Source organism: Chiroxiphia lanceolata, chromosome 11 (genome assembly GCF_009829145.1).
Source record: "Chiroxiphia lanceolata isolate bChiLan1 chromosome 11, bChiLan1.pri, whole genome shotgun sequence".
In the NCBI taxonomy this organism is placed as follows: domain Eukaryota; kingdom Metazoa; phylum Chordata; class Aves; order Passeriformes; family Pipridae; genus Chiroxiphia; species Chiroxiphia lanceolata.
This window is the reverse complement of record NC_045647.1, coordinates 17,135,929-17,163,682: the sequence shown is the minus strand read 5'-3', so window position 1 is coordinate 17,163,682 and position 27,754 is coordinate 17,135,929. Positions and strand designations below refer to the sequence as shown.

At 39.5% G+C, this 27,754-nt stretch overlaps 1 protein-coding gene across 10 annotated transcripts in view; it reads right to left on the bottom strand.

Annotated features, from left to right (window-relative positions):
• DOCK3 (dedicator of cytokinesis 3) overlaps positions 1–27,754 on the bottom strand; it is a 192,389-nt gene that overhangs the window by 149,291 nt on the left and 15,344 nt on the right. For all 10 annotated transcript variants that reach the window (XM_032699099.1, XM_032699096.1, XM_032699100.1 and 7 more), the window contains exons 2-5: positions 22,036–22,119; positions 13,406–13,446; positions 11,134–11,189; positions 9,366–9,462 (exon numbers count right to left, since the gene is read on the bottom strand). In XM_032699099.1, coding sequence (XP_032554990.1) covers positions 9,366–9,462; positions 11,134–11,189; positions 13,406–13,446; positions 22,036–22,119 — 278 coding nt within the window. The remainder of the gene's footprint in view (positions 1–9,365; positions 9,463–11,133; positions 11,190–13,405; positions 13,447–22,035; positions 22,120–27,754) is intronic.

Below are 27,754 nucleotides of genomic sequence, written 5' to 3'. Positions count from 1 at the left end.
ACTGAACAGTAGAGTGACAGCAGTGATAGTAACTACAGACTTTGAAATCAAACTTAGCAATAAGTATTTTTTTCTATTAACCAACATTTATGACTAAATCCAAAGGTGCACCTATGAACAACCAGCTAGCACAAGGCTCTGCTTCTAAATTCAAAATTAAACAAAACCACCATGAAATTCACAGGAAGATGAACACAAAAAAAAAAAAAGGAGAAGCTGAATTCCAGTTCTCTCACAGAAACCTCACCCAATTTCTTTATTTTTCTTCCTTTGTATTCCTTCTATTTTAAGCAATCTTTATGTCTAACACACAGCATGATAACTTCTATTAAACAATAATACTTTAGAAAACAAACAAAGAATTTATGAAAGGAGAACACACTTCTTCAAAGGCCATAATCGCTATTAGTTCAAAACTAAGATGTAACAACAACAACTTAAGAAATTATGTGAGCAGCTTCTTAAGATACAATTTCTATTCATTTTCCCCCTTTTCATTCCAGCAGTCACAAAAAACCTGTTAAGAGAAAATTGCTCAAAAAGAAAGTCAAGCACTCAAGAAAATGAGCATAAACAATAACTGAAATTAGCTCTGGCTCCTGTATCTGCACTTTACAATAGTTTTTGATTGCATGACCACATGAGAACCTCTCTTTATTTTGACCAGCTAATGAACAGCTGCTCAGATTTTCCTTACCACTGCCTTTGCAACCCTGCTTATTCCTTTAGAACAGTTTTTATTTACCAGTAATCCCTACATTATACCCACACTCACACAGCTGGAAGTCAAAACAAGAAAGAAGAAACAGGTCTTTAATAATCTGAAATGTTATAATTTCACTTTAATACCTCATGTAAAATTGGGTATCCATCCATCTGCCAGACTTATCGCTGAGTTTTTAAATTAAGATGCATTTTTATTCCTGTTTAGACAGACACAAAAATCAACCATTGCCTCCTCTCCAGCCAAATGCAACAATGCAGAGTAATCAAATTAGGCAGGCCAAGTGCTGGCTGTCCACTGCTGCAGCCACAGTGTTCTCTGTCACTCCAGTCACAAGGATTTACTCCACTTGTGCAGACACCAGTTCTGATTTTTCTACCCCTCCCACCAGAGAAACTTTCTTACCTACTGCCCTCAGAAAACACATATAATTTTGTTACATATATATTAAAATTACAATCATTATTAATAATTATCATTATTATATGTGCAGTTACCTTTTCCTCTCTATGTCTTAAGGATAGAAGCCACAGTAAGAACATAGATCAGGGGAAGACTGAAGGACACTTCTTGATACCACATGGACAACAGTGCCATCCAGGCTGCCAAAAGGACAGATGTTCTTTGCTTTTCTACTAAAAAAAAAAAGAACTGTCTTCTATGAAATGAAATCCAAACTGTCGTTTTAGTTCCAATAAATACCCACTAGGGATGATCAGCCTTTTCCCTCCTAAGCTCTATCCACACACACAAACTTGTTCCCTCACTCCAAAAAGCCAGATTGCCAGGCTCCTCGAGCCCTTTTTCTCCCCCCTCTTAATTTTCTGTTCTTTAAAAACAAAACAAGTCCAAACCAAAACAAACTGCCATGTTTCCTCAAAATACAGCTTTGGAAAACTCAAATCAAACCACGCCACCATTTGCCTCTATTTCAAATGCAGTTCTGTAACAACACCAGATTTGGAACAACTCAGGTGAGTCTCTCCAGTGGCAGATGAAGAAACTCCTGTTTGGATTTTTGGATTAAAAGCTTCTTTCCCTGATCTCACATAATTCAGTGTTCAGTGTGTTTACAGTACAGAAGAAACAGTTTGCAATCATCTACAGGTCAGCCACTGGTTTTCCCAGAGTAGATTTTGTTTCCTTGCTGGTTGTCAGTTCCCAACTAGCCTTAAACCAGCATTCAATAAAATCCTCATGTGTTAATTTCCCACATGTGCTTTACATGTGTGCTGTGACACTGTTTGCAGCACACAGTACATCAAAGACTGTTCTAAAAGGAAAGAGCTCCTTGTTAAGTACAAACTAGCTAATACTTCAAAAATTTAATCTCCAAAAAACCCCTCCAAATCTCCACACAATGTGCTATAAATGTCACTAGCAGTAAGACAAATACTCAGTTCTATTTACCAAAATAAAATAGCATATTATGATCTCCCATATCAATGACTAAATAACATTTTTCTACAAAGCAAGATTATAAAAACACCCTGCATGTAGTTTGTGACAGTAGGACTTGCCAAGGACACCAGAAGGTGACTTACATTTAATTCTGCCTCTACTTTTAAAATCTATTAAAAATCTATCCATCTCCATGGTAACTCAAAACATATATTCCTCCCAGACAGTTTGATTAATACTCTGTAGTTTTTGTTCTATAGTCAACCTTTAGTTTGTTTGAAAATACATAAAACTGTCTAGCTGATCCTAATAATCTTAAATGATACCATAAATCTGTATGTGGCAGTAAATGAAAGGTACTGCATATATTGCTCCTTGTATATTGTTCCTTAAACCCAATAAAGTAGCCATAAAGTTCTGGGGTCTTCAAAGGAAAGTAACTTTCAAATCAATTATCATAATTTTTCAGATTTTAATGGTATAAGATTGCTTACAAACTAATCTTATTTTACTGTCCTAAAAACTTATGCCTACTTTTATTCCTTAAAGCTCTCACACTTGCACAAATCACTGTGAGAGACTGACTGCATTAAATCTCTTCAAATTAGGGAAGGGAAAAATAATAACTGTGGCAACCCATTATAACCTTAAAATATGAAGCACTTGAACTGAACTTCAGGAAGTCAGTGTTAAGGGAAAATGTACTGAAATAAATAGTATTTTATGGCAGTGACCTAATAAATATTAAGTGTATTTTCTACATGAGGGCTGTTCTAACCAAGGAAGAATGTAGAGAGAGGTCATGACATCCACTAAAGACCTCCAAGAAACCAGAGCTAATAAATTTCTGTAAATGCAAGTCTCAATCTGACAAAGCACGAGAAGGGCTTCGACTCAACCTACCACAGACAACATCTCTAAGCAGCATAAAATTCTAAGATTTTACTCATGAAAATTTCTACTTGTCTGAGATAATGAGCAGACACAAATCACACTGTGACACTTTTATACTGTGATCTTTATCCTGCTCCCAACAATTCAAAAACAGATGGGACAGACTGGAGCAGGTCCAAGGGAGGGACACGAAGAGGATCGAGGGGCTGCAGGTCCTGCCCTGTGAGGAAAGACAAAAGGAGCTGGGTCTTTTCTCCCTGGAGGAGGCAGCTCAGGGGGACGTCATCACAGTATTCCAGTACCAGCACATCCTCCCAGAGAGGATGAAGGCTCCTGTCCACAGGAGACACATGGAGGAGACAAGGGGTAATGGGTGTGAGTTGCACCAGGAGAGTTTTTGCCTCAACGTAAGAAAGAAATGTTTTACAATAAGAACAACCCTTCACTGGATTAGGACAAGGTGCTAGATAGCCTCATGTAGGACCCCTTTCTGACAAAAGGTTGGACCAGATGATTTTTCACAGTCCCCTCCAACCTAGGATATTCCATGATTTACCTCCAGCTTCCCCTTCCATGACTAAACATACCAAATTATAAAGATATCCACCTTATGCACTGAAGTGAAGTGTTCATCACTGTGCAAATCATTCTGCACACACCCCTCACAACCCAATCAAGAAAAATCTTCAAGTATTTTCTAGTATTCAAATAACAAATCTGCTAAAAGCCTCAAATTCTGTTGCTAAGCAATCAGATGATTTCTCAGGGCACTCTTCCCTTTCAGAAACTGAAGTAGATGGTACTGAAAGGGGAATTGTTTACTCTTAGTTTCCCTTATATTTTGGGCAGCACTTAACAAGACTATCAGCTGCCTCAAACTCCTGTCCGAGTTCTGGCCACTCCATGAAGGTTCATCCTTCACTCCAAACACAGAAAGATATAAAAATATCCATAATACTGCTGAACATTATTATCCACAGTCCTGTCTTGTAAAGTGATAACTCTGAGTCTCTCAGTGTCAACTGGGGCCAGACAAGCTCTTCAGATTCTTTTAAAATGTCTCTTTCACAAACCTGAACAACCACCCTAAAGGAGTTTTCTATTTGCAGGTAACCTTGAAAAAGGAAAGAAGGCCACGTGGATGTGCAATACTATTTCTGTACATATGTCTCGGTACAAATACTTCATCTTTCCAGGAGTTTGCTTGCACAGAACTGTAAGTGTGTAGGAAATCTGCTCAGCCTTGACTTGAAGGAATTCTGTTCCTTCAAGGGAGACCTTCTGCTGCAGACCTCAGATGCAGCATATCAATTTTAGATCATACCACACTTTTCTCTGTCTACATATTTTAGAAATCCATCATGTTTCGTCAGATATGGAGTAAAAGGCATCTCACTAAATAAAAATGTCTCAAAATACTCACTACAAGAGTAAACCACCTGAGTGACTCAGTGAATGGCATTTCTCAAGATGAGCTTTAACTTTCAGGGCTTCGATTTTAGGGACACCCTAAAACACTCAAATCACACACCTGCAATTGCCCTAAGTCCTGTTACCCCCTCTATTCCTTTATAGGATCCCTCAGGAAATTGAAAAGCAGCCAATGGGAAATTGTTTTCACACTGAGCTGGCAAAAATTCCATCTATTCCCAACACCATTAGGTCTAACTCCTGAAACTAGAAGAGAAGTCACTCCACACGTCCCTCGCTCCCCTTTGCATAAAAGTAGCAAATTAACATTATTGATCTGACCAAATTCTAAGTTGGGCAATTATGTTTGGTCTCTCCACAGTCATCTGATCTCTCAACAGAAATAGTCCTCCCATCACATCCGAAACTCTGAGGAATTTCTCTGACAGTTAAAATAGCTCCTGTGCACCAGCAGCGAGTTTCAGTGATCTCTTTAGCTGACTTAACAACTCACAGGAGTCTTGTTTGACCTAATTAACAAAAGCTTACAGGGAACTTGCAGATCCTTTATTTAGAAGTAGTATAAAAATAACAAATCTTATCAACACACACAGGGTAAGAGAGAAAGTTAACAACCTTACTGGTACTATTTTGCTGTCTCAACAGAAGTCAATACACTGGTCTGGGGAACTACACGAGAGTTGAGCACACACATTTCACTGTAACCAATGCAATTTTGCGTCTTTATCCACCTCTGGGCCTACATAAGTCTCCTTAAGGTTTGTTCTTGCTTTTCTGCTCTCTCTTCTTTGTCTCTTTGGAGTAATCACAAGAGCAGGCTCAGCTGCTTATAGTGGTACACTAGTAATCTTACTTTTCTTTCCTTTCCTTCTCCACTCCAAATTAAGTACAGTACTGGGGAAGGGAATCACTGGCATCCTTTGCTTATTGCTTTTCAGTACTGGGAAACAATAAACAGAACCTTCTTTTGCATTTCTTAGGCTTCCCACAAAGTGACATAGTTATCTTGTCCAAATTAATCTAAAGAACGATGCAGAGTATTAGAGGCAGGCAAAACAATAACACGAGGTACGGGGTCTGTACAGTCACTGACAGACACACAGTCACAAACACATGAGGAAGTGTTGACACAAACATCTGGTCAGCTGTGCTTACCAGAAACTCTACCCACAGCCTGAGCAACTCAGTATAATGTGGTGACACAGCACAGGTTTTGAACACTCAGATCCTGTGAACTCCCTCCTCACCATCTGCACAGTGGCAGTGCAAGTAGGGAAAGCCAAACCAAGAAGGTTAAATAGAAGAGTGGCCTTTTTTGACAGAAAGGAGTTATTGTTTCAGTGCTCATCTTAGAAGCCTGGCCACAGGCAGATCAGAACTGCTTTTCATTTTCCAGTGTCATGACACTGGACCTGCACATGGACTCCATATTCAAATATGGGAAAAACGTGCTCTTTTCCTAGAATCACAAACAGCCTGGGTTGGAAGGGACCTCTAAAGGTCATCCAGTCCAATCCCCCTGCCATGGGAGGGGACACCTGCCACTAGACCTGTCCAGCCTGGCCTTGGACACTACCAGGGATGGGAGAGCCACAGCTTCTCTGGGCAACCTGTGCCAGGGCCTCACCAACTCAAGTGTAGAAGTTTTCTTCCTTGTATCTAGTCTGAATCTCCCCTCTTTTCTAGTTTAAAACCATAACCCCTTGTCCTACTGCTACAGGCACTCCTAAGAAGTCTGTCCCCAGAACAACAGAAGTCATACCATCTTTACTCCTTTAAAAATATTAAATATTTAAGTTCTATTTCTGATTGCTCGATTGCAAAAAACCCCAAAAGATTATTTTTATGTAGGTCTAGAATTTCTGACAAGGTTAGCATTAGGAAAAAAACCCCAAATAACAAATAAACAACAAATATTAAAAAAATAACAAAATCTGGTATCTTTGATATCAGTATTATTTGTATTCCTTTCCAATTTAAGAAAAACCTCTGCCATTTTCAAAATACTTGTTTTATTAGCATTTAAAGGGTTATATGATCAGAATGCAACTACTCAGACCATAATGTGACACTACAGTAAAGCAAAGAACACAACACACATCTTTCCATTTCAAATTCATTTCAGGCACAGCCCTTTCTCTGTGAACTCATTTCAGACAAATGCCTTTTTCTCCCAGACCATCACTGTGCTTTCACCTTGATAGCAAAAATTACAAGACTATCACAGCCCTGTGTAGTACAGTAAACTCAGGCTGATCTTTCTAATATCTGCTTCACAGACATCTAAACTAATATTGCTGCACAACCCCCATAACTCAAACCCATCTGAGCTTCCCCACACACAGTTTATTCCTGGTACCAGCACAGGCTCTCTGTGGACAGGAGGAAAGGAGGAAGATTCCCAACATTTTACACCAACTAATTTTCTACAACTGTCTCAAAGCTGTGATTCACTTTACCCTTCCATTTCTCACTGTTCTCCTCCCTCCAATTTTCTGTCAGCTGAGCTACCTTATCTTGGAACAACACAGAATCCCTCTCCAGGCAGTGTTTTAATCACTCCAGGCTTGCTGGGTATTACATCCCAGTTCCTATTGTTTAACTGCAGCACAAATACAAACCTTACAATGTATCTCAGCAATACAACTAAGGCAACTGATTGGAATTTTTAATTGAAACAAACTTGGGTCTTTCAAACCATAATCCAGGTAAGCAGTTCATCAAAAAGCACGAGATGAACACTTCAGCCCATTCAGAGATGCTGAGAGATGCTGCACACGCTGTTTGACAGCACTGCTGGTACCCCTTACAGGCACTGACCTACTGAAATCATCTGTGGAACAACCAGAGTTTGAACCTGCCCTACAATAAGAAACTTTCTGACAAAGCTGACCAGGCACAGCAGCATGATAAATAACATTAATTACATTTCTTAGAGGATTCTCATTACAGTTTGAGAATAGTAAAAACTTCTGCTGGTGCTGATCCAACAACATAGCAAGTATTTCCATTTAGTCCCTTAATATGTTTTAAGATGTGGCCTTACAGCACAGCTTCCAGCCTGAAGAGTAATTACAAAAGCCTAACCCAGGCTCTGCCACAGCCACTTATGCACCTTGGGGCATGTCCTCAGGCTTCCCATTTACAGCCCATATAAAAGGGACAAATGTCTTTTATCCCCTTAACAAGGGGGTAGGTTGTTCTTTACATGAGAAAGGCTGTGCTACTGCATCAGTGGCCTTGAGCAGAAGAAATCACTGAACTTGGTCAAACACTGACATTTGGCCCAGGGAAGTTGTGGAATCTCCATTCACATGGAACTCCAAACCTCACTGGTGCAGTCCTGCCACTCTGGTCTAGCTGACCCTACTCGAGAAGGTAGCTGATGATCTCAAGAAGTCCCATCCAATCTAAACAATTCTGTGATTATTTCTATATTAGAAAATTATCATTTTTTTTTTTTTAACTTTTGGGGGACAAAACCTCACACCAGAAAACAAAAGCATTTTCAACTCAGAAGCTCTGCCAATTTCTTCATGTCATGGAGCAGATGTCTCCTTGACAGTAAAGGAGACAGTAAATTCTTTCCCCTGTTATTTAAGAATACAATAATGTTTTGTGCAATGTTATAAGAAATATAATGAGCTAAAATACAAAGCGGTCCCAGAAAGAAAAACCACCAAATGAAAGTTTACAGTAGAGCTTTCTCCCTCCTTCCCCTCGAGGAACTAGTGTTAACAATAAAGAAGAAATGCATTAGTAGAAAGGAAGTGTAACTCATTTGTAGGTAAAATGATTCCCCCTTCTCCAATTCAATATCATTGCCAGTATTATTGTTGTCATCTTCAGCTGACACTGGGGAGAGGGGAAAATTGTTAGAGGAAGAAAACAGAAAAGATCACGTATTTGAAATGGAAAAAGGAGGAGTACCAGTGTAAAGGGTGGTACAGAAATGTGTGATCCGTTAGATCAGATGTTACTTTCCAAGAAAATGCCTTCAGGGACATAAGATCCCCACAGAAGAACTGAGAGCAACAAAAGCAAAAGTAATTTTTTAAGAGTTGACTGCTTTTTGAAGGAAGTACAGACCAGCTGGTTATGCTGGAGATACACCAGACTCATCCAATCGGATCTTCCCTGGATTTATTTCCTGGATATCCAACTCCTGTCACTTCAGGTTTACGTGAGGAAACAAAGCTGCTGCAGCTCTATGTAGAGGTATTTCTCTAAGGTAAGGAGTGAAAGGAAATTCAGGCTTGTACCACCTACAGTTCTTGATCCTAATCCTACAGTTAGGGCTTGCAATTACTAAGCTAAAAAGAGAAAACAAAAACCAGGAACAATAATATCTTCAAATGTGCAAGTTTTCTATCTGCTGTTTTATGGGATTGGCCATTAAAATGTAAGACAAGAGCAAGGATGAAAGCAGAAGTAGGCGACATTATGTGTCAACAATTGAAAATTACATAAAATAGATGTGTATAAAGCTCAATACACTTATCTTAGTGTTTAATTTTAATATATGGAGGAACAATTGTATGAAACCCTCCACAGCCAGTTCTTCCCCTTTCAGACTTTAGACACTAAAACAGATACTTACAAACCGTGCTGAATAATTCTTTGAAGTCTTTGATGGGACTTACAGAACTACACCATTATATTATTTCTTACATATTTAATGACACTTTAAACAATAAAGCTTTCAGATCTAAAGGCAGAATTTCAGAACCACTGAAATTTCCAATGCAGCCCATGTGAACGTCACATGATTCACCGAATGTGATGATCACGTGTGATTCTGCAGTTAGCAAACCCTCACTAGCACAGTGAATCCAGTAATCCTTATATTGATTCTGGTGGTTTCCTGATGGACTGAAATGCATCTGAGATGCACAGCTAAGAGCACTGTTCTTACCACATAGAGCTGTTTCCAGAGCACGGCCCATTCCTGCAGCGTTGCTGTCACCTCAGTCACTACAGAATCTTCAAGTGGAACAACTGTTTCATATTGCCTGCAGAAAAAGAGGGGGAAAAATTAGGAAAGGTACCCTGGAAAGGGTAGAAAAAGACATAAATGTCAGCCTAGTAATTTGTAAAATGCTACAACTTGAATTTGTTGAACATAAAGAAGAGTATCTTAGGAGGATCGTTTTGTCTGTTGTTACACTGAAGCACCCCCAGACTCATGGCAGCTGTTCCTCCAGCACATTCCACAAGAATAAGCTTGTGTGAAGCATTTCCTAGTTACTTGTTCAAAATACACAATTTCATTTTCATCAAGGTCACTGGGAACAGTTTTCATTATTACAGCACGTTAAATAACCTTGCCTGTAAAGTGGGGCCCTTCACAGCTTGTGTCCCTTCTATGAGCCAGTCCAACCCTTTTCCTCCTCCAGTTAATGTCAGCCAATATCATAAACTACCCAAAATACCTGCTATCTCTTAACCTTTCTTATCAGAAGACCTCTTTAATATTGTATATTCTTAAATACAGGGGCAGAATTTTTTACCAAATACGAAATAACCATGACCTCTGGTTCAGGGCTGCACTACATCCTGTTGTATCAACTGGTACACCAGGACTTGACACTTAGTTTTAAAAAGTACATTGGCTTTCCTAGTAAATATCAAAATATCCTGAACTGCTTGCCCTTTACAAATTCTGAGCCAACATCAAGCACTAACTACAGCTTACAGGAAACTGGTCTTCCCCCTAAGGGGAATACACGTTAGGAGTAGTTATTCTATGCAATATATATCATTTTATTACACTCAAAAACTATGAAGCATCAGTATTACAGCTGCCCTTACAATCTTTACTAAGTCCCTTTGGGGATAAACATACAATTCAAGACCATCAGAAGTCACCTATTTTTCTAGAGGTACTTCACTAAATGCCATTTAATACGTTTTATCTTCCACATTTAATTTGTTGCCTCGGGTCACTCTCAAACACTGCACTTATAAATCTCCCCACAGCAGCCTGAACGTGGAATATGCAAGTAAAAGCAGCAGTGAAGACACAAGATATTGATTTCAGGAGCCCCAGCCAACCTCAGAGGAAACTCTGCAGGTTCCAGAGCCCACACTCAGTAACATCTCTGACACGGTACTGATACCCCATTATTCACATTAACTCAAAAAAATCTACCACCAGCAAAGCTACAAACAAAGACAGTGAAGGTAAAATATTTTCAGCAGAGTGTACTTCAGTCATTCTTTGGATGGGGTGTGGAGGACTGGATCCCTTTGTAAAGGTTCAGAGTAACAAGAGACACCCTGTCAGTGATGTCTCTCTGAAAATCTGCTGATAAATAAGATGGGCTGTCAACTTACTGGTGCCTCCACCACAAACAGGAACATATAGAATTTTGCCAGTGAGAAAACAAGCAGAAATAAAAAATATAAGCAGAGTTCTTTAAATGCCTGTGTTTCAGGTGATACCTCTGAAGTTACAGTTTTACTGGCCAAAGTGAACACAAGCAACCAGATCTGATTCTTGCTATATTAAAAACAAAAAAACCACCCCAAACTCTGCAGAATTACATTTAGTTTTCAAATCCTCATACACAAAAAAAAGATACAATGAACTAAACCTCTCTATAAGTTTCATTAATTATTTCTTTGATTCTCTTCTAGATAAAAAACACTGCAGTTTCTTAGAAAGAAGGAAGAATACTCACCCTCTGTTACTGACAATTGCCTTTTTCAAGTGAATATAGTTGGCAGGAAAAATCCCCTACAAGATAAAAAATTCTGTAAGTTAGAAAAATACATTTGCAGTTTTTAACATTGATAACTTAAGCCACAATAAATAATTGCCAATACACCAATCAAAAAAACCAACAACCCTAACAATGTGTCAAAGCTGTCAGTCAGTCAAAAGTCAATATTCAGATTAGTCACAATTGATCATTTCAGTCCCTCTTAGACCAGGACAGCACACTGGATCAAAGCTCCATGTAGAAAGATCAAGCTTTTAATACAGAAGTTCTGCAAGTCTATTCAATAAAAATATCTTAAAAAAATTCAAGCTTGGTCCTGTGCATTCCCAAAAGCTCCTGAAGTGTTGGGAAACACTGTTATATGGGAAACATGCTGAGATATAAAAAACATTGATTGGTAAGTCAACTAGGACCAAATGAAAAGATGCCACTCTTATCCCACCAGCTGCCTTGGGAGGGACAAGAGTGATTTAAGTTTAGCCAACTGTCTTCCCACTGCAAATGGGGTGTGACCCCAATAACCCACTGGGAGGTGAGGAGCAACCAGAAAGTAGGGAGAGTGCAGAGAACAGCTTGCAGTAGCAGAAAGGAATGAATAACAGATCCAACACTAGGAATATTTACTGGAGAGATGTAAGGTAGCTGAGACAGCCAGAAAAATGTCTACTTTGCAGCTTGCAGGAGAGCAGAGCAGCCCACCATAAAATTTGTGCCAAGCCCCTACACCAGTGTTTCCCTACAGACAGAAGGATTCTATTACTTGCATGCCCTGCAGCTATCAGTTTTCCTCCCTCTTTCCAAGGAAAAGCTGTTCAAACCCATTTATTGCCTTTTGCTGTTCCCATGAGGACTGGACTCCAACCTTGCCTGGGCCATTGTGCTCTTGTGTGATGAGACTTTGGGGAAAAGAGGTAATTTAACCCAAGCTTTACATATTGTTCCTTGATCTCTGTAAAACACACAGCCCTGAGTCCTCAAAGTCCATCAGTGTGTAAAAACAGCATCCCTGCACTTCAGTGGGAAATACAGGAACAAAATTGGAAACCTCTGGGTTAAAAACCAGCTGCCAGACTGACAAAACTGTCAGCAATCAAGTGTGGGCTTTCAAGTCTTAGAGCTTTAAAACTGCAGGAATTAGAATTTAGGAAAAAAAGATTTCATGGGGGGGTTGAAAGGAATACTAAGTAAAGATGATTCCACACTGTAGGAAAAATTCCTTCTTTTTCATAGGAAAGACTCTAAAATTGCAGAGGGGAAAAAGGATGGGTCTAAAAGGAATGGCTTCTGCAGGAAAAAAGTAAATGTGAATGTTTTCAGCCACACCAAAATCTGGAAAAGGGAGAAATGCTACTTCAGCTTCTTGTTTGGTTCACCTGCAGTTAATGCTGCTCATTTCTGTGATCCTGTGGTTACCTAAGAAACCAGGGAAGGTTTGAAGGGCTCTCCTATAAAATCTGAACATATACACAAGCAGAAGATGTACCAAAACACACATAGTGACTGTAGAGTTTTCATTAAGAGTATTGTAGTCATGGAAATATAATACAGGTAATATTATCTTCCATAGTACAGGTAAACATGAGAAATCTGGTACTCTTCTCTCTTTAAATACAAGCAATATTTAAACCAAAACACAATGAAGTGATGCTTATATAGAGGCAGCTATTTGCCTGTTTGGATACATACATTTATAAAAACACAGATGCAGTCACAAAAAAAATTATATCAGAACAGTCAAAAAAGTTCTCTAAGAGCAAAACAAGTATATGACTGGAAAAACTGGAAAATAACCAAATACAGTGATGTTAAAATGCCAAAATCTGAAAAAAAGAACAAACTTTACAATATATCCTTTGCCACTGGACTTTCTTCAAAGTTGTCTTAGATTAACAATGCAAATTATTAAATATGTTCTTTAAAAATCCTGAATTAAAGCAATTCAAGATCACCCACCTATGCTTTTCTTAGGAGAGTAGGGTGGAAAGGATCAAACCAGGTGAGATCCATAAATGTTGAAAAAATTACCCATTACGTGTCAGGAAGGTTTCTGCTCCTCTGAGTGACTAATGAGTATCACTGTCTCAATTTAGAAAATGAATCCAAGCCTCCCACAGGAAAAAAGTTAGAGCACTAAAATCTTAAGGGTAAGGAAAATGGAAAGTTTACTGGGTTGCAACAGCAAAATAGATTTAATCTCCCACTAGAGATTAACAAATGTATCCACGCTTACCTTTACATTGGGCTTCTTAATGGAAACACCTCTGTACCACCCTGAAAGCAGACAAAACACACGGTATATTCATTTGTGGCATTGCTGTCTTTACACAAGAGCAAACTGACTAAAACCATGCAATTACTGAGACCATCTCAAAAACCACATAGGTCAATTTTTTTAAAAGGTTTTTTTGTTCACTTGGGGTTTTTTTAATTATTGTTATTATTTTGCTGTCTAACGATGACAAGCAATTAAGAACCTGCAATGCTCCTGTTTATTCCCACCAGGAATAAAAGCAGCTTAGTGTACTTAGATCCTGTACTAATAATCGTTAGCCACCCTGGCAAAGATTCATTCAGCACTCAGGCAAGAATCTGTAACACTTCTCTCACTCACTGGTACAGGAGACTCTTCGTAGTGTTTATCTTAAAATCAGAAATCTGTCCTCTTAAAGCCAGGAAAAGCCATTATCACACATCTCTAATATGGTTTAAACAAATATAAATCCTTTGCATGTGTCTGGTCTTATCTATGTCTGTGAGACTGGAGAACAGGCTTTAGGGCCGAATCTCACAAACCCAATTATTATTCTCGTATCTCCCATCAATTAACAGCTCCAGACAGGACAGTAAATGAGGAGTACAACACGAAGCTGCAAAAGCTGCAAGTTAAACAGAAGAACTCAATTACTCCTGCTTTGCACAGGTGACAGTGATGAGACTGTGCAAAATTCCACATAAGACAAATCCACTTTCCGTTAAAATTTCTCTAATTTTCCCAGCAACTTTCTACTTTCTTCTCCCCCCCCACCCCCCGACAGAGTTCAGGTATAAGTTAAATATAATTAAGTATTTGCAGCATTTAAAAGAGCTCTAGCAAAACCTGTCAGTGATCTGCTATGGAGAATAGAGAAAACCAGAACAAAGTAACTGGGTATTTTGTGTCTCTCAGAAAAAGGACCCCATATTTGGCTGAATTATGATATGAGTCTCATTTAGAGGCTCGGATGTGGGGAAGAGGGCCTTGATTTTGTTTTAAAGACAACCTGAGAGTCTAAATTTTTTTTTTTAAAGGAAATCTGACTTCATATAAAATAAAATAATTAATGAATTCAAGACATTTGCGAATCTCAGTATGGAAAAACTTAAAATCCATCTTCTTTATTACCCAAATTTCTCATGAGGACAGGACAGAACACTAAGACTTGTTTTCCTATGAAATCACTGATTATATTAAAAAAATAATTTTTTTGTTTTCAATTTATTTTAGTTGAGCAAACTTCATGGGATTCGTATCAGTATAAACACATAGGCATAAGCAACACACAGATCCTTAACATGAGTAATTTCTAAAACTCCACACAACTGTGCCTGCAACATCTGCTTTTGAGCAACAGATGCAGCATAATTTTAAGGTCACAGAAAAAAATAAATGCATTTATCCTGCAGGATAACCAGGATAACCAAGGATTCGTTGTTACCAGTATTAAATACAGTCTGTATCTTAGAAATAATCACACATTTGAGCTTCAAGACAAACAGAATGGCAAACTTTTTGGTAAATAGGGAAAAAAGTGCTTTCATCTAAGTTTGTGAACAGATCTGTAGAAGACAGAACAAAACCCAGTAAAGGAGGTGACCATTAATAATTCAGATGTGCAGGGTAGGGAATGAAACACATTTCCAAAAAACTACCTTACTTCTGAGTTTTCTGTTCTTCATTCCAAACCAGAATTTCAAAGCCCAGGAGGTGTGTGTTTACAGAGCTGTGAAAAGCAGGCAGGGAAGGACCCCTGAGAAATCCCCCAGCTCATCCCAGCCACTCCCTAAACTTCTCCTCACAGATGTTTAGTCTGGTTTTAACAGTGTCCAATAATTTATTAACAGGACTGCATAACACAGCACTCCCTGCCTGTGGAAAATGATCCATAAATCTTCTGCAAAACCTACATTCCAAGGTATTTCTGCACAGAATTCCAAGGAAACAGAGTACACTGCTGCTGCTTCACACAGACCAGTGTGACAGAGCTGGTGTTGCACAGGCACCTTTTTATTCCACAGATCAACACTGGCCAATAAAACTGCATGTAACAGTGAACTTTTGGTGTAATACTTGGAAATCTAGAATATTTACATTCAGTAGAGATGACAGATCCCCACTGGACAACCAATTTCAGTGTCTCAGACAACATACATGCACTTTGTAACCTGAACTTTCTTTGCTGCTATTCAAATCCAGGATTCTTTTCTTTTAGTCAATATGGAAAACATTTTTTTTTTACTTCCCTTTTGCAGATACATTTATACATTTGAAAAATGGTATATTTCCCTTTAATATTGTACACTGCGATCTCCAGATCTTAGTTTTCCTTTCTTCTTTTTTTTTCCCCTCTTTTTCAGTGTGGTATAATATTTTTAGAATCATCCTTCTCTGCTTTGAGTTTCCTCCAACTCTATGCAAGTAAGAGACAGTTAAAGAAGAGCTCACCAGAACCTGAAAGCACTAAATTGTAAAATGTATTTGCTTGCAATGAACACCACCAAAAACTCATTCTATACCTCAAAGTAAAAGCCATGAGAAAAGGTACAATGCTTTTCTGTTAAAAGCACATTTAGAAAATTGAATCTGCATTACATTATTCCCTGAAATGAACTAACTCTGCATTCTGGAATCAAATACATTAATAGTCTTAAATACATTAATATTGATCGAATCATATATTTTAAAGGGCATTTGTTTTGGAGGATTTAATCACAACAGTCATCAAATCCAGGCAGGTACTTCAGCTAATTGTGATCACAACGTGCACAACGTGGTTAGACCCCAATAATGACTAATGGGTTTAGATGTTACTGTACTGCAAATAACTACTTGCTAATACTTTAGAACTATGGCTTGCATTTCCTAGTGATACATGGCATTTAAAGGGCATTGCCTTCACAAAAATGGTGAAAAAGATGGGATTTAAAATCAAGAAGCAGAAAGACACAGCTATGAAGTGAATTTTGTGAATTAGTTAATGTGAAACAATGACCATGCCTGCAACGAAGCTGGGAGGGGACATGGCTTGGGCAGCTGACTTGAATCAGCCAAAGGGCTATTCCATCCCATATACATCATTTGCTATAAGAAAACCTAAAATCAGTTAATTAGTAGTGCCATTCTAAGCAATGCCCTACTCGGAATAGGAAGGAGAACACCAAATATATCCCACACAGGTCTGATGAACTTCCAAGTATTATATTATAGTCAAAATAAAGTAGATAAAATGACAAAGACACCCCAGAATGGGCAAAAATACCTTCCAGGATACAGATGACCCTGCAAGCAAACTGTTTCACCTCAGAAAGGTGAGATTTAGACTCCAAACATAGAACCCAGGAAAACCCACAACCCTCTGCAGCTGCCTTTTCCAATACCATCTAATGGCATCTGATACAAGCTCAGGGAAATGAAGAGTTGGCTGATGTACAGCTCTGCTCTCTGTACACCCTACACAGCAAACAATCTCTCAAAGATCTGCAAGGAGAATTAATTCCATGGCAATAAACCGGAGAAAAACCAAAAGGAAAAGCACCCTGTCACACCTGCTTCCCCTGCACATTCAGACGACCACTTGCTCCTAACTTTTTATTCCAAACACACACTCTGTACACATATTCTCACTGTAGGTTACTTGCAGGTCAGGAATCAAGGCTCAATGACTTCACAGTGTATGCAACCACATGTCCCTGTCCTTCCCCTTGTTCCCAGGCCTTTGGGAGCCATAGGCAGTGCTGGACTTCCTGCTCAGCTCTTAAAACCCCTGGAATTCAACAAGGCCTCCAAAGAGGCAGGACAGAAAGATGGACTGGGACTGTACCACACATCAAAAACATGCTCGGGTAAATACCCCCCTCTTTCACCCACAACTACCTGTACCTGTGGAAACCCACAGTGTGGGAAAGCTGAAGCCATATAAGAGAAACCTGCAAACTCTTGGATAAAGGCTGAAAAACAGTGTTTGCCCAGGCGTGTGGCACTCAGAATTCACTCAATAGTGCAGCCCCAGCTAAACTGCAAAAGCAGCTCTGGGCCAGGCCTGCACAGCTCAATCTTCCTTTGCGTGACTAGAAGAGCTACCACTGGTTATTTGATCTTTTCTTGGAAGTGCCTTGAACAAAACAGGATATTCTTCCTAAAAGCCACCTCTCAATCTCTTTCAGATCTCCACTTAATCCACAAGAGGTCTGTCACATGGAAAAAGCTCGCCCCTTTAGAGGACTCATTCGCAGAAAAGCAAAAAGGTCCTAATTGAAAGGTACTGATCTATTTTCCAGAAAAATAAAGCTCAAGTATCAGGGTTAAATAAAGAAGCATCGGCTGCAGAAAAAAACAAATTCCACATGTAATTTCTTGACAAACAAAATTCTGAAAATAAATTACATAAGTATTTATGGTACATCCTAAAGCTAATGTTTGCTCTTAAAGAAAGCACTGCTATAGCAGCATCTGCTACAAGAACTCAAGCCTTTTTTATTCTACAAAAATAACTATACTCTGCAGTAACGTGAGCAACCCTCAAACCCAGAGCAAAGCTGTCTTTTGTATATATTAGCCAATAAACAATTGGTTTTACCTTGCAATCTGCATCTAAACTGCTGTGCAGAGCTAAAGGCACCCAAAGTGACCCAGAAGAGGGACAGGAACAGCGCTCAGCAAAAGCTTCTTGATGCTGAAGCCCCTGAATGCCCAGAGCTCTCCGTCCCGAGCTCTCAGCTCCGCGGTGCCAGGGCAGGACGAACGCCCAGCCCAGCCCAGCCCAGCCTGCCAGCACCACGTCAGGGAGCAGCCTGTGCCAGCAGAGCCACAGGAATCTGCTGATAAAGCTGCCAGAGATGCCACAACAAAAGCAGAGGAGGGAGAATGTGTTTTATCTTGGTCACAGCCAAACAGAGGGTCATCAAGAAGCCACTCCCTGCTCCAAAAGGTTTTCAGTAACCAGGTGAGATCTTCGGCAGCAGCCGAGTGTGTCCAAGAGACTGCAGCTCCACGGGCACACTCCACAGAGAGCAAAAGGGATGAAAAGGCAAAAAGGAAAAGGGATATTTCACTGGAGACATCTTTCTCAGTCTCAGGAAGGGGTTAATTTGGCCCAGCCAGCCACAGGACAGCTCCCAGCTCCAGCTGGAAGGAAACCTGCATTGTTCCCACAGCAGTGACAGGCTGAAGGGTGATTCCTCACTCATCTGTATGGCACAGCTTGGAAGCAGGGTAAAGACACCCCTTCTCAATTCAATTCATCAGGAATTTAGGACAAAAACCCTAATTGCAAGCTGTATCTGCTGCTTAAGTGTCCCAAATACCAGAAACTCTTAATTTGACCATGTTGTCACTGCTGGAATAACAGAGGAAAACTTTAAATATATTACATGCGTGGTTTAAGAACACAGTTATTAACATACACACATGAAAACCATGTAAATAAATACTTGTGTGGACAGCAGAATTTGCATGGGTAAGATAACATTCTTCTAACTGGTGCTTCAGGAATGAGCTGGTGTTTCCATCCTTCAGTGAATATACAAGATTGTCAAGGTAATAATTAAAGTTACTGAAGTTGTAGCATTTTTAATCTAAAGAAAATCACCTCCCAGCAATAAAAACAAATGGACAAAACAGACATTTTAAATTTGCTCTGTGTGTCACCAGTTACTGACAGTGGCATTAGCCACATGACAGGCAGGGCAACAGCCACATGACTTGAAAGGGAGGGTGTTTTTCTGAATGCACAGTCCACATGAGTATTTCAAACAGGGAATATGTTCATGCTTTGACAAAAGAAAACTCCATCTTTCAGCATTTAGAGGTGCCATGGTAATGCCATGCCCTTTCAGCCCCTCAAGGCATGGCAGGTAAAGCTGAGAACTCCACTGAAGTGTTCCAGTTCTCTCTCAGTGGCAAGATCTGTAAGAAAAAGGACTCAGAGCAGGGAAAGCTGGGCATGACACTGATCTGTGGTCTGCTATGGGAGCAGGCAGAGTGACAGGCACAGAAACTGATGGAAATCCAAAAGTTCCAATGTCAAGCACATGAACAAGATACATATTAAAAAAAGCAACTGTATTGCACTGCATTATATTTAAATCCTGCATTGTATTTAAATGTGTTATCAATTAGTATTTATATTTATTAGCCCTACAGAGACAAATATATGTATATACATGTACATAGGAGTGTGTGTGTGTGTGCATGCACATACATTTGTTCCTTGACTCCACAAATATGTATAAAATTTTGCTGCAGTTGACACCCAAAAGCTTGGAAAATTCCCTCCTCTTTCATTCAATTGCTCTAAAAGCAGCGACTGCTTCTTACCCCAGTCACTACAAAAGAGCACTTGCTCTTCTGTAATACTAACACAGTTATTCAGTAAGTTATTATGATTAAAAATAAGCACGTTCAGAAGTATAGCTCCTGTTTGAATCTTTGTCAGCCTTGAATTCCTCAGCGAGTCTCCAAAATCACACTTCACGTCACTAGAAGGTTTGTGTGCATGTGAATCCCTTCAACCCTGACAGTAAAATCCCTGCTCACAGAATTATGCACAAACTATTCTAACAAAAAGTGAAGCTGAAACAGCAGTGGATCTTCTGCGCCTCTCACAGCACTGACCCTTATTTTGGGTGGGTTAACATTATTTTATCCAGCCTGTCCACACAAAAGAATCACCAGCAAACACTGCAGAAGTAGAGGACCCTGTTAAAGAACCACTTAGACAAGAATGCTTAAAAAGCAACTGCTTTTTTTTCTTCTAAGAACCTACTTTACACATTTAGTGTGCTTTTTTGCATAATTCGCACATGCAAGAGCTGCAGCACAGACCATCTGAATATTCAGATGAGTTTCACAGTGTGGAGTTCCAGATGTTATTATCAAAATTAATACATCTTTTTATACACATAAAGTCCATGGTAAAGACACCTCAACCAAAACGACAGGATAGAGGGCTTAAAACACAAACCCAAAACCTGGTGTGCAAACACCTTCTCCCATACAGGAAAACACTGAGGGCCTCCCTCCTCAGCAATTTGAAGACTGGCATGAATTGCTTTTGAGGAATCATCCTCAAAACTACCAGCCAAGGAAATATTCAGAGCCTAATTACTGTAACACTGTAAAGAGATGCTGGATTAGCCCTTTGCTTTTCTGTAAGCAACCTGCTGCCTGGAGATTGTGCTTTTATCTCCCAGGGTTTTAAAAGTTTCCTTGATTCCCAGAAAGGGTTGGAAAACACCATGACTGCTTTCAACAGCACACATTGTTTTACCTTACAGTTACACTACCCTATGCAAAGGAATAATTTTTGCCTGAGCTTGCACCATGTATTAATTCACAAGACCTGGCAGAACAACTAAAAGCAGCACTCGGTGCTTGAGTACAGCTTAACCCATCACACCACAAGTGGCTTTTTAAAAAACATGACCATTTGCAGGTATGATAGTGCAGGTATTGTTTACAGCACGTTTCTCCATGGTTAAGAGTCCTTACTGCACTGCAAAACTCTCATTCAACAGAAAACTTTTTACAAATGTAGGTGAAAAAGCTACTACTTTACTAGAAAAATGAGCATGGAAGGTGCAACTTCCTTGTGAAGAGCTAAGTCAGTGGAAAAACAAACAAAACACCTGAGTACAAGAAAAAGCATCAAGAGCAAAAGACAGCTGTAGGCAAGAGAGAGGAAAAGCAGTCTGTGACAAGCCTGCAGAAGGTCTGTGCAGCAACATTAACAATGCAGATAAAAAATGACTGTAAACTGAACAAACACACACAAAAAAAATCACAACTTTGTGGAATGTTAATTTGGAATTCAAGTTTGTGGATCTGGGTTTTGAATTTGTTTTAACACTTCAGGATTAAGGTCACATTATTCCACCTCAGACTACTGTGAAACCAATTCTCATACTGTATGTATCTTGTCAATCTGCTTCTCCACAGACATGTTTTACACCACTTGCTTGAGTATGAGGAGAAGAATAATTCTCCTTTTACACACAACTTCAACCACACTCTTCATGTGAATAAAGCAGTGGATTAGGACATTCTGTTTATTCACACACAGACATCTCCAGCCACATAGGAACTATAAAATTTACAATGGCATTTTGCTTTAGGTGCAAAAACACATGAGGATAAATGGAAAAGAATCTCCCCTAAACCCACATTCGTCACATTTTTTCCAATATTGCTAACCTATTTCATAAGTAATATTATTCATCCATTCAATGTTTCTAAATAATAAACACCAATACACTTAACAGAAATGCATAACAGCAACACCGAGAAAACAGAGTAAAAAAAGATACTGATTCTATACTTTACAAGATGAAAATTCAGTGTAAGACCCAATTACAATACAACAATCAGGTCAGGGTTCAAGATTTTCTGGACAGATGGTTAACTTAAAACACACTGACCCCCTATCAGACTGGATTAGTGCCAACAGCACTCAGCCTTTCCTACGGAAAGTGGGTCAGATTAGGTTTTATTCAAGTGCTTTGATTTGATGCATCATGATTTCCAAACAACTTATTAAAATCTGCTGGATTAAGATATTTGTATGTTCTTACATAGAAAGGGGGTTCCTTCTCGGGTGCCACACTTACCTTCACATTTCTCCAGGATCTGGACAGTCTCACCTAGTTCCAGGACCAAGCCCTGCGGAACCGTTCCTCGGAAGCTGCATATCACTGGAGGGTGGGGAAAAAGAGAGAGAGACGTATGAGGCTTGAATCTTTGTGTGAATTTTCTTCTAAGCATAGCCCTTTAGCTCACTCCCTGCATAAAAATAGCTCTGACATAGCTGCCCAGAAAACCTGTCAGCCAACTTTTCCTCATCCGATATCTTTGTTTCGACCCTTATCAGAAATTAGGCTCAACAACATGATAAAAGATGAGCTTTCAAAAATATTTTTAAATTAAGCAGAGCTTGTAATCACTTCAATCAGCAACCTCTGATTTATATTCCATACAAAGATTTCCTTGTTTCACAATTCTTACTCTACTCCACAAGCCACCAATGGAACAGGCAGCCCAAACTGCAGAGACTACAACAGGAACGCAGCTCCAGGAATTACTTCTCTCCAAGTTGAAACTATTTCAAATACCATCTGTGCAACTAATACACTGCAAAAATCCTGTAACACTATGCATTATATTTAAGTAGATATATGAAAGAATACATAAGAATCTGTACTTTTCATAAGCACTAACATGATACACATATTACTTTTCCAGGTGTCTAGTTTTCATTAGCCAGGGGAAATAAGAACCCATCTTAATGTTTAAAAAATATTAATGTAATCAATAAAAATACTAAATGAAACTCAATTTTAAAAATAAATTTAAAAAATATCGTGGTGTGTAATGATATATTCTTCAGCTACATTTATCAAAATACAACAGTGACATGGCCATGGGTAGTTCCCTCAAACATGACATGCCAAAACAAAGTATGAGTTGCAGATAAGGTCCCACCCTCCCCTCAGAACCAGCATTTAAAACTCCCCCAGGCACAGACTGAATGTAATCATTCAAGTACCTGGTTCCAGGTAAAGACACACTCAGTCAGAGCCCACCCTGTACATCACCTACACTCCCTGGAGCACAACAAGTGGAACTCCAGGAGCTGAAATAGTGACCTCCAGTGGGCACCATCCTCTTTCCCCATCTACGAGAACGCTCCCCTTGGAATGCCAGCACTCCAGCTGCGGTCAAGGTGTTCCCATAGGATCAAGCTGCTCGTCATCTCCTCCATAAATACACTTCTGTGTCAAAGCCAAGAGTCCCTTATGGGCCACAGCCCCTCTGTTAACCCAAGAGCCTGAAGTCCAGGGGAGGAACACCGTGGAAAACACCACCATCACCTGCCCCACCTCCCACAAGGTAGTTTTCTGGAATCTTGCATTTCCAAGAAACAATGAGAAAAGCATAAACAAAACTTCCACTAAAATAAAACAGGGTTTCAACCACATACACATGAAGGGAAAGGGCAAGAAAGAACAAACTACGCAGACCAGGCAAACACTCACATGGATGGCCAGTGAGAAAGAGATTGAATCAAAATCCAAAGGGAACCAAACAGCATCCAATGTTTGCACTTCCACTGTGAGACTCAATGCAGGGTTTAAATCCGAGAGTTAAAAACTAGGAATTTCATCAACAAACCTAAACTGCTCTCTCAGCCCTTATGGCCCAGTAGAAGTCACCGCCAGTTAAATGAGCTTTAAATTCTTGTTTACATCAGAGGCAGGAGAAACACAACAACTGGCTCCAGACTGGAATAATGCAGACGGCATAATCTGACAGAAACACTGAGCTTGTCAGCATTCTGGAGTCATTCTTCACCCATGAAGAAATCATAAATATGGATTTCAACCAAAGAAAAACTATTTAAAGCTTCTCCCAAAGTGCAGGAACACTGACAACTGCAAAATGATGAACTGGCAAGACACAACCAAAACTTGTCCCCCCAGTATTTTAGAAAGCTGGAAGCCTTCAAACACAGAAAAGGTTTTCTTTTTTTCTAATAGGGAATTTTGCCAGAACAAGAAGGTACAAAAATCTTTTATTTCTGAGATGTCTTGCAAAATACTGTGTTACATTAAAATACTATTACTTTTCCATTCAGAACAACAAAAATACTACAAAATTCAGGCACGTCTCAAATAGAGGAATTTTGAAGATCTTGGGTGGAAAATTACCTTTGGAAACACCAGAAAAAATAATGGAGTAATGTTAATACATTAACAAGATCCATTCATTTATGAGAGCAACTCTAGATATAAGACTATAAAAAGAAATAACAGGTACAATACATTAAAGCCAGTTTCCAGACTGTTTTCTGTGTCTCTGAACATGCCACAGTGATGGTGACACAGAGACACCAGTCAGGGACACCATGTCAGGGACACCATGTCAGGGACACCATGTCAGGGACACATGGGTGTGAGTGGCTGTAGACAACTTCAATTTGTGCAGGGATTAACAACCTGACTGGTTTTACTCAGCCAAGCCCAACAAGTAACTATTACTCTGAAAAACATGATTGCACATTAACACTGCATTAGACATTCTGAATTAGCAAACAGCAGCTGACTTTCTATGACAATCATTTGCTATATGGAAACTACTGATTAAAGGATGCAGTTGGGAAAGAAACTGGATTTGATACAACTACAAGTTCTTTGGCCATCAAACACCTGCCTATTGTATAACAATACAGGTGAGCTTGGAATGAAAGCTCAGGGAAAGGTACCAGGGAAAGACAGAACTGGGTTTTCTTTCAACTGCTGATAGCAGAAATTTTAAAGACATGGTCAAGAATGGTGACATCAATATATTGAGGCTTACAAGAAGATTTGTTAGTTTACAGATGCAAACTGTCCATTTTTAAAAGGATTCTACTGGTCACACAAAGAACATCTGATATAAGGACTCTACTGCATCAATATGTAATCAGCTCTTTAGAATTAAGAGCCCTCCATTAATAAGATAGACAAAGCTGTTTTCTTTGGTCTACCTCACTCAGAAAAAGAATAAATAGGCAAAAATCACAGAACAGAAATGAACCAATCCCATCAGCTCTAGATACAACCTCCATGATCATACCCCATTAGAAAACCAGTTCTCACACAAAAATAACACCCCCTCATGTTCCTCATTCTCAGTACAACACTATGGAATCTAATTCCTTTTGTAACTATCAATAAGGCATGTAGGGCTCTTCTGTTTGACAATTTTTGTAATCAATCAACGGGATCTGTGAATAGAAATATAGACATTTTCAAAATAACAGAAGTCAAATCTCAAGAGTAGTTGACTTTCCAGCCACACTAAATGGAAGTCTGGAAAAATTAAAGAATCCAACTAAATTGGCCCAATACACCAAACTGTATCTTGCTAAACTGTGTAACGAGAGCAAAATTTAACATCTCTGAAATAAAAAAGAATGGTAGAAATATGTCCTTATTATGACAAAAATCACAGAAATTTGAGGTTCTTTTATAGTCTGGTATATGATTCCAAACGTTACTTCCAGAGAGTTACAGATGTTACTCATGTGTTAAGCTAAAAATGCATTATACAACACAACGTTATTTACAAAGCCCCTTTTAGAGACACAATCCTTCCTATCAGTATGAAAAATATGATCACAAGTGCATCTGAGAAAATACAGAACAGTTTAACCATTCCGGAGAAAATAACTTTTATTTAACTGGTAACTGATAACTGACTTCTGTCCTTTCTGGAGAGAAATTCTTTACACTACAAGATCATCTGCAAACTCCTCATCAATCAGTAAGTCACCATTTCCTACAAGTCATCTCCTCAGTCACCACAGCACACGGGTAACATCATGCAAACAGGCAAAAAGCAAAGCTTCCACCCAACCAGGGAACACATCTGACCAATCCCTCTTGGGCTCCAGGACGGACTGCTGAAATATTTAACATCTATTTTCAGAAATTAAACCCCTTGCCATCATTCAGGTCTATAAGGAGGTCACAGTTCCCCTCACGAAATGTAATTTCTGCCAGCAGTTAAAGCCGATGTTCTGCCAAAGAGGAATGCTCTGAAAAAGCACCACGTACCATATGATCCAGGAGTTATGTCCAAGTCAGAAGTCTCTGAACTGTGGTACTTAAACTGTACCACAGTGAAAGAAATCCGTCCCTCTTCACCTCTGTATATTATTAATATGTGTCATGGTTTGGATACCCCCTGGTGTGTACTGGCAGAGATCCAGCTACAGGTGCTGCGTGGAAGAGAAAAACAGAGAGCCTGCTGCCTTAAAGACACTGCTGCTCTGGAAGTAGAAAGGATCTTTTCCTTCTTCCCTCCTGGACTTTTATTTGGAGGGGAGAAGAGATCTGATCCATTGTAAATACTTTTATGTCATGGCAGAGATAGCTAAGACTGTATATAATGTATTGTAGTATTTATTTGTACAGTCATTGTAATATATTCCCTTTCCCCCCATTTTGAGTCTTGTGTGGTGTCTGGAAAAACCATCTCACACCGGGTTGAGATGTGGGAGGGGGTTTGGACTAGGGAATTGGATTTTCGGGTTCTCAAACCATGACAATATGAAAGGCACAAACTAGTTCACACAAGCAGTTACTCTCAAGCTTTTCTGGACCAGAAAATAGGAAGGAATTGGGGGATATAACATATAAGAACAGATGGCATTGTAATAACAGTTTGGAAAGACAAAGATCCAGGAGAGGACAGATTTAGAAGGGATTTCCTTGCCTGTGGATATGGCCTGACACAGTACAAGCAGCTGCACTGCAAGTCACCAGCAGTAAGAGAAGCTGCTGCAAAGATAAACTGGACATGTTCAGCCAAGGCACCTCTGCCCAGCTTTCTGATTCCTCCTGTGTCACACACCTAAAGCAGCTCCTGGCTGGCTGAACAAAGAAGTGCCAGTTGATACAACTCAGGAGGTTTTACAAAATACGTTCTCAAACAGCCCCTGCCAAAAGGTCTTGGAGAAACTGCATTTGCCTGTGATAAAGTGGGAAGGCATCTGCACGTGAACAGCCAGCAAAGAGATGGGAAACAGAAACAGCCACTGGCCTTAGTGAGCACAGACTGACCAGTGAGCTCTAAAGGCACCTCTGCTGGAGCCTTTTCTGTCTGAAGTATTCCTAATGATCCAAAAAAGCTGATCGTTTAGAGAAATGACAAAGTTCATGGAGCCACTTCAGTTACTCAGGGTAACAGAGTTGCAGATGGACCCAAGTAGCACAAGTAAACTGGCAGATGTACAGGGCACAGTTCATCTGTGTGGTGTTCCATGAGGGATGAACAATCCTCACCTCACATACAAAATGACCATCTCCTCCTTACTGAGAAATAAAAATATGGGTTTCATCACAAACAGAATTACAGGTGCATTGTGAAGGTGGAAGGGATCCAGTTACCACCTGGACCGGATGCCAGGGCTCTTTGAGGCCGGGATAAGGGAAATATGAAGTTCCTAAAAATTAAAACCTTTTTGGGCCATTTGGCCAATTTTGAACACAGGGGTTTTCTTCTTTGGGCTAAGAACTTTTGACAAGGGATGCCTCGCAGCCAATCGGAAGGAGGGGAAAGCCCCTTTTTGGAGAAAAAAAAACCTTTTTAGGCAGAAATGAATATATTAAACTGATCTGAAAGGGAGTGGGATTTTGTAGAACTATAAAATAGACAAAATTTAAACCCAAGGAGTCTTTTTCTCCCCGGGGAGCTTGGTGTGAGATGAGACCCAGCACCCGCTGAATAAACCTTTCCTTTATGATACAGTTCCTTTGTTTTACAGGTAATCGAATCTTTCTAAAT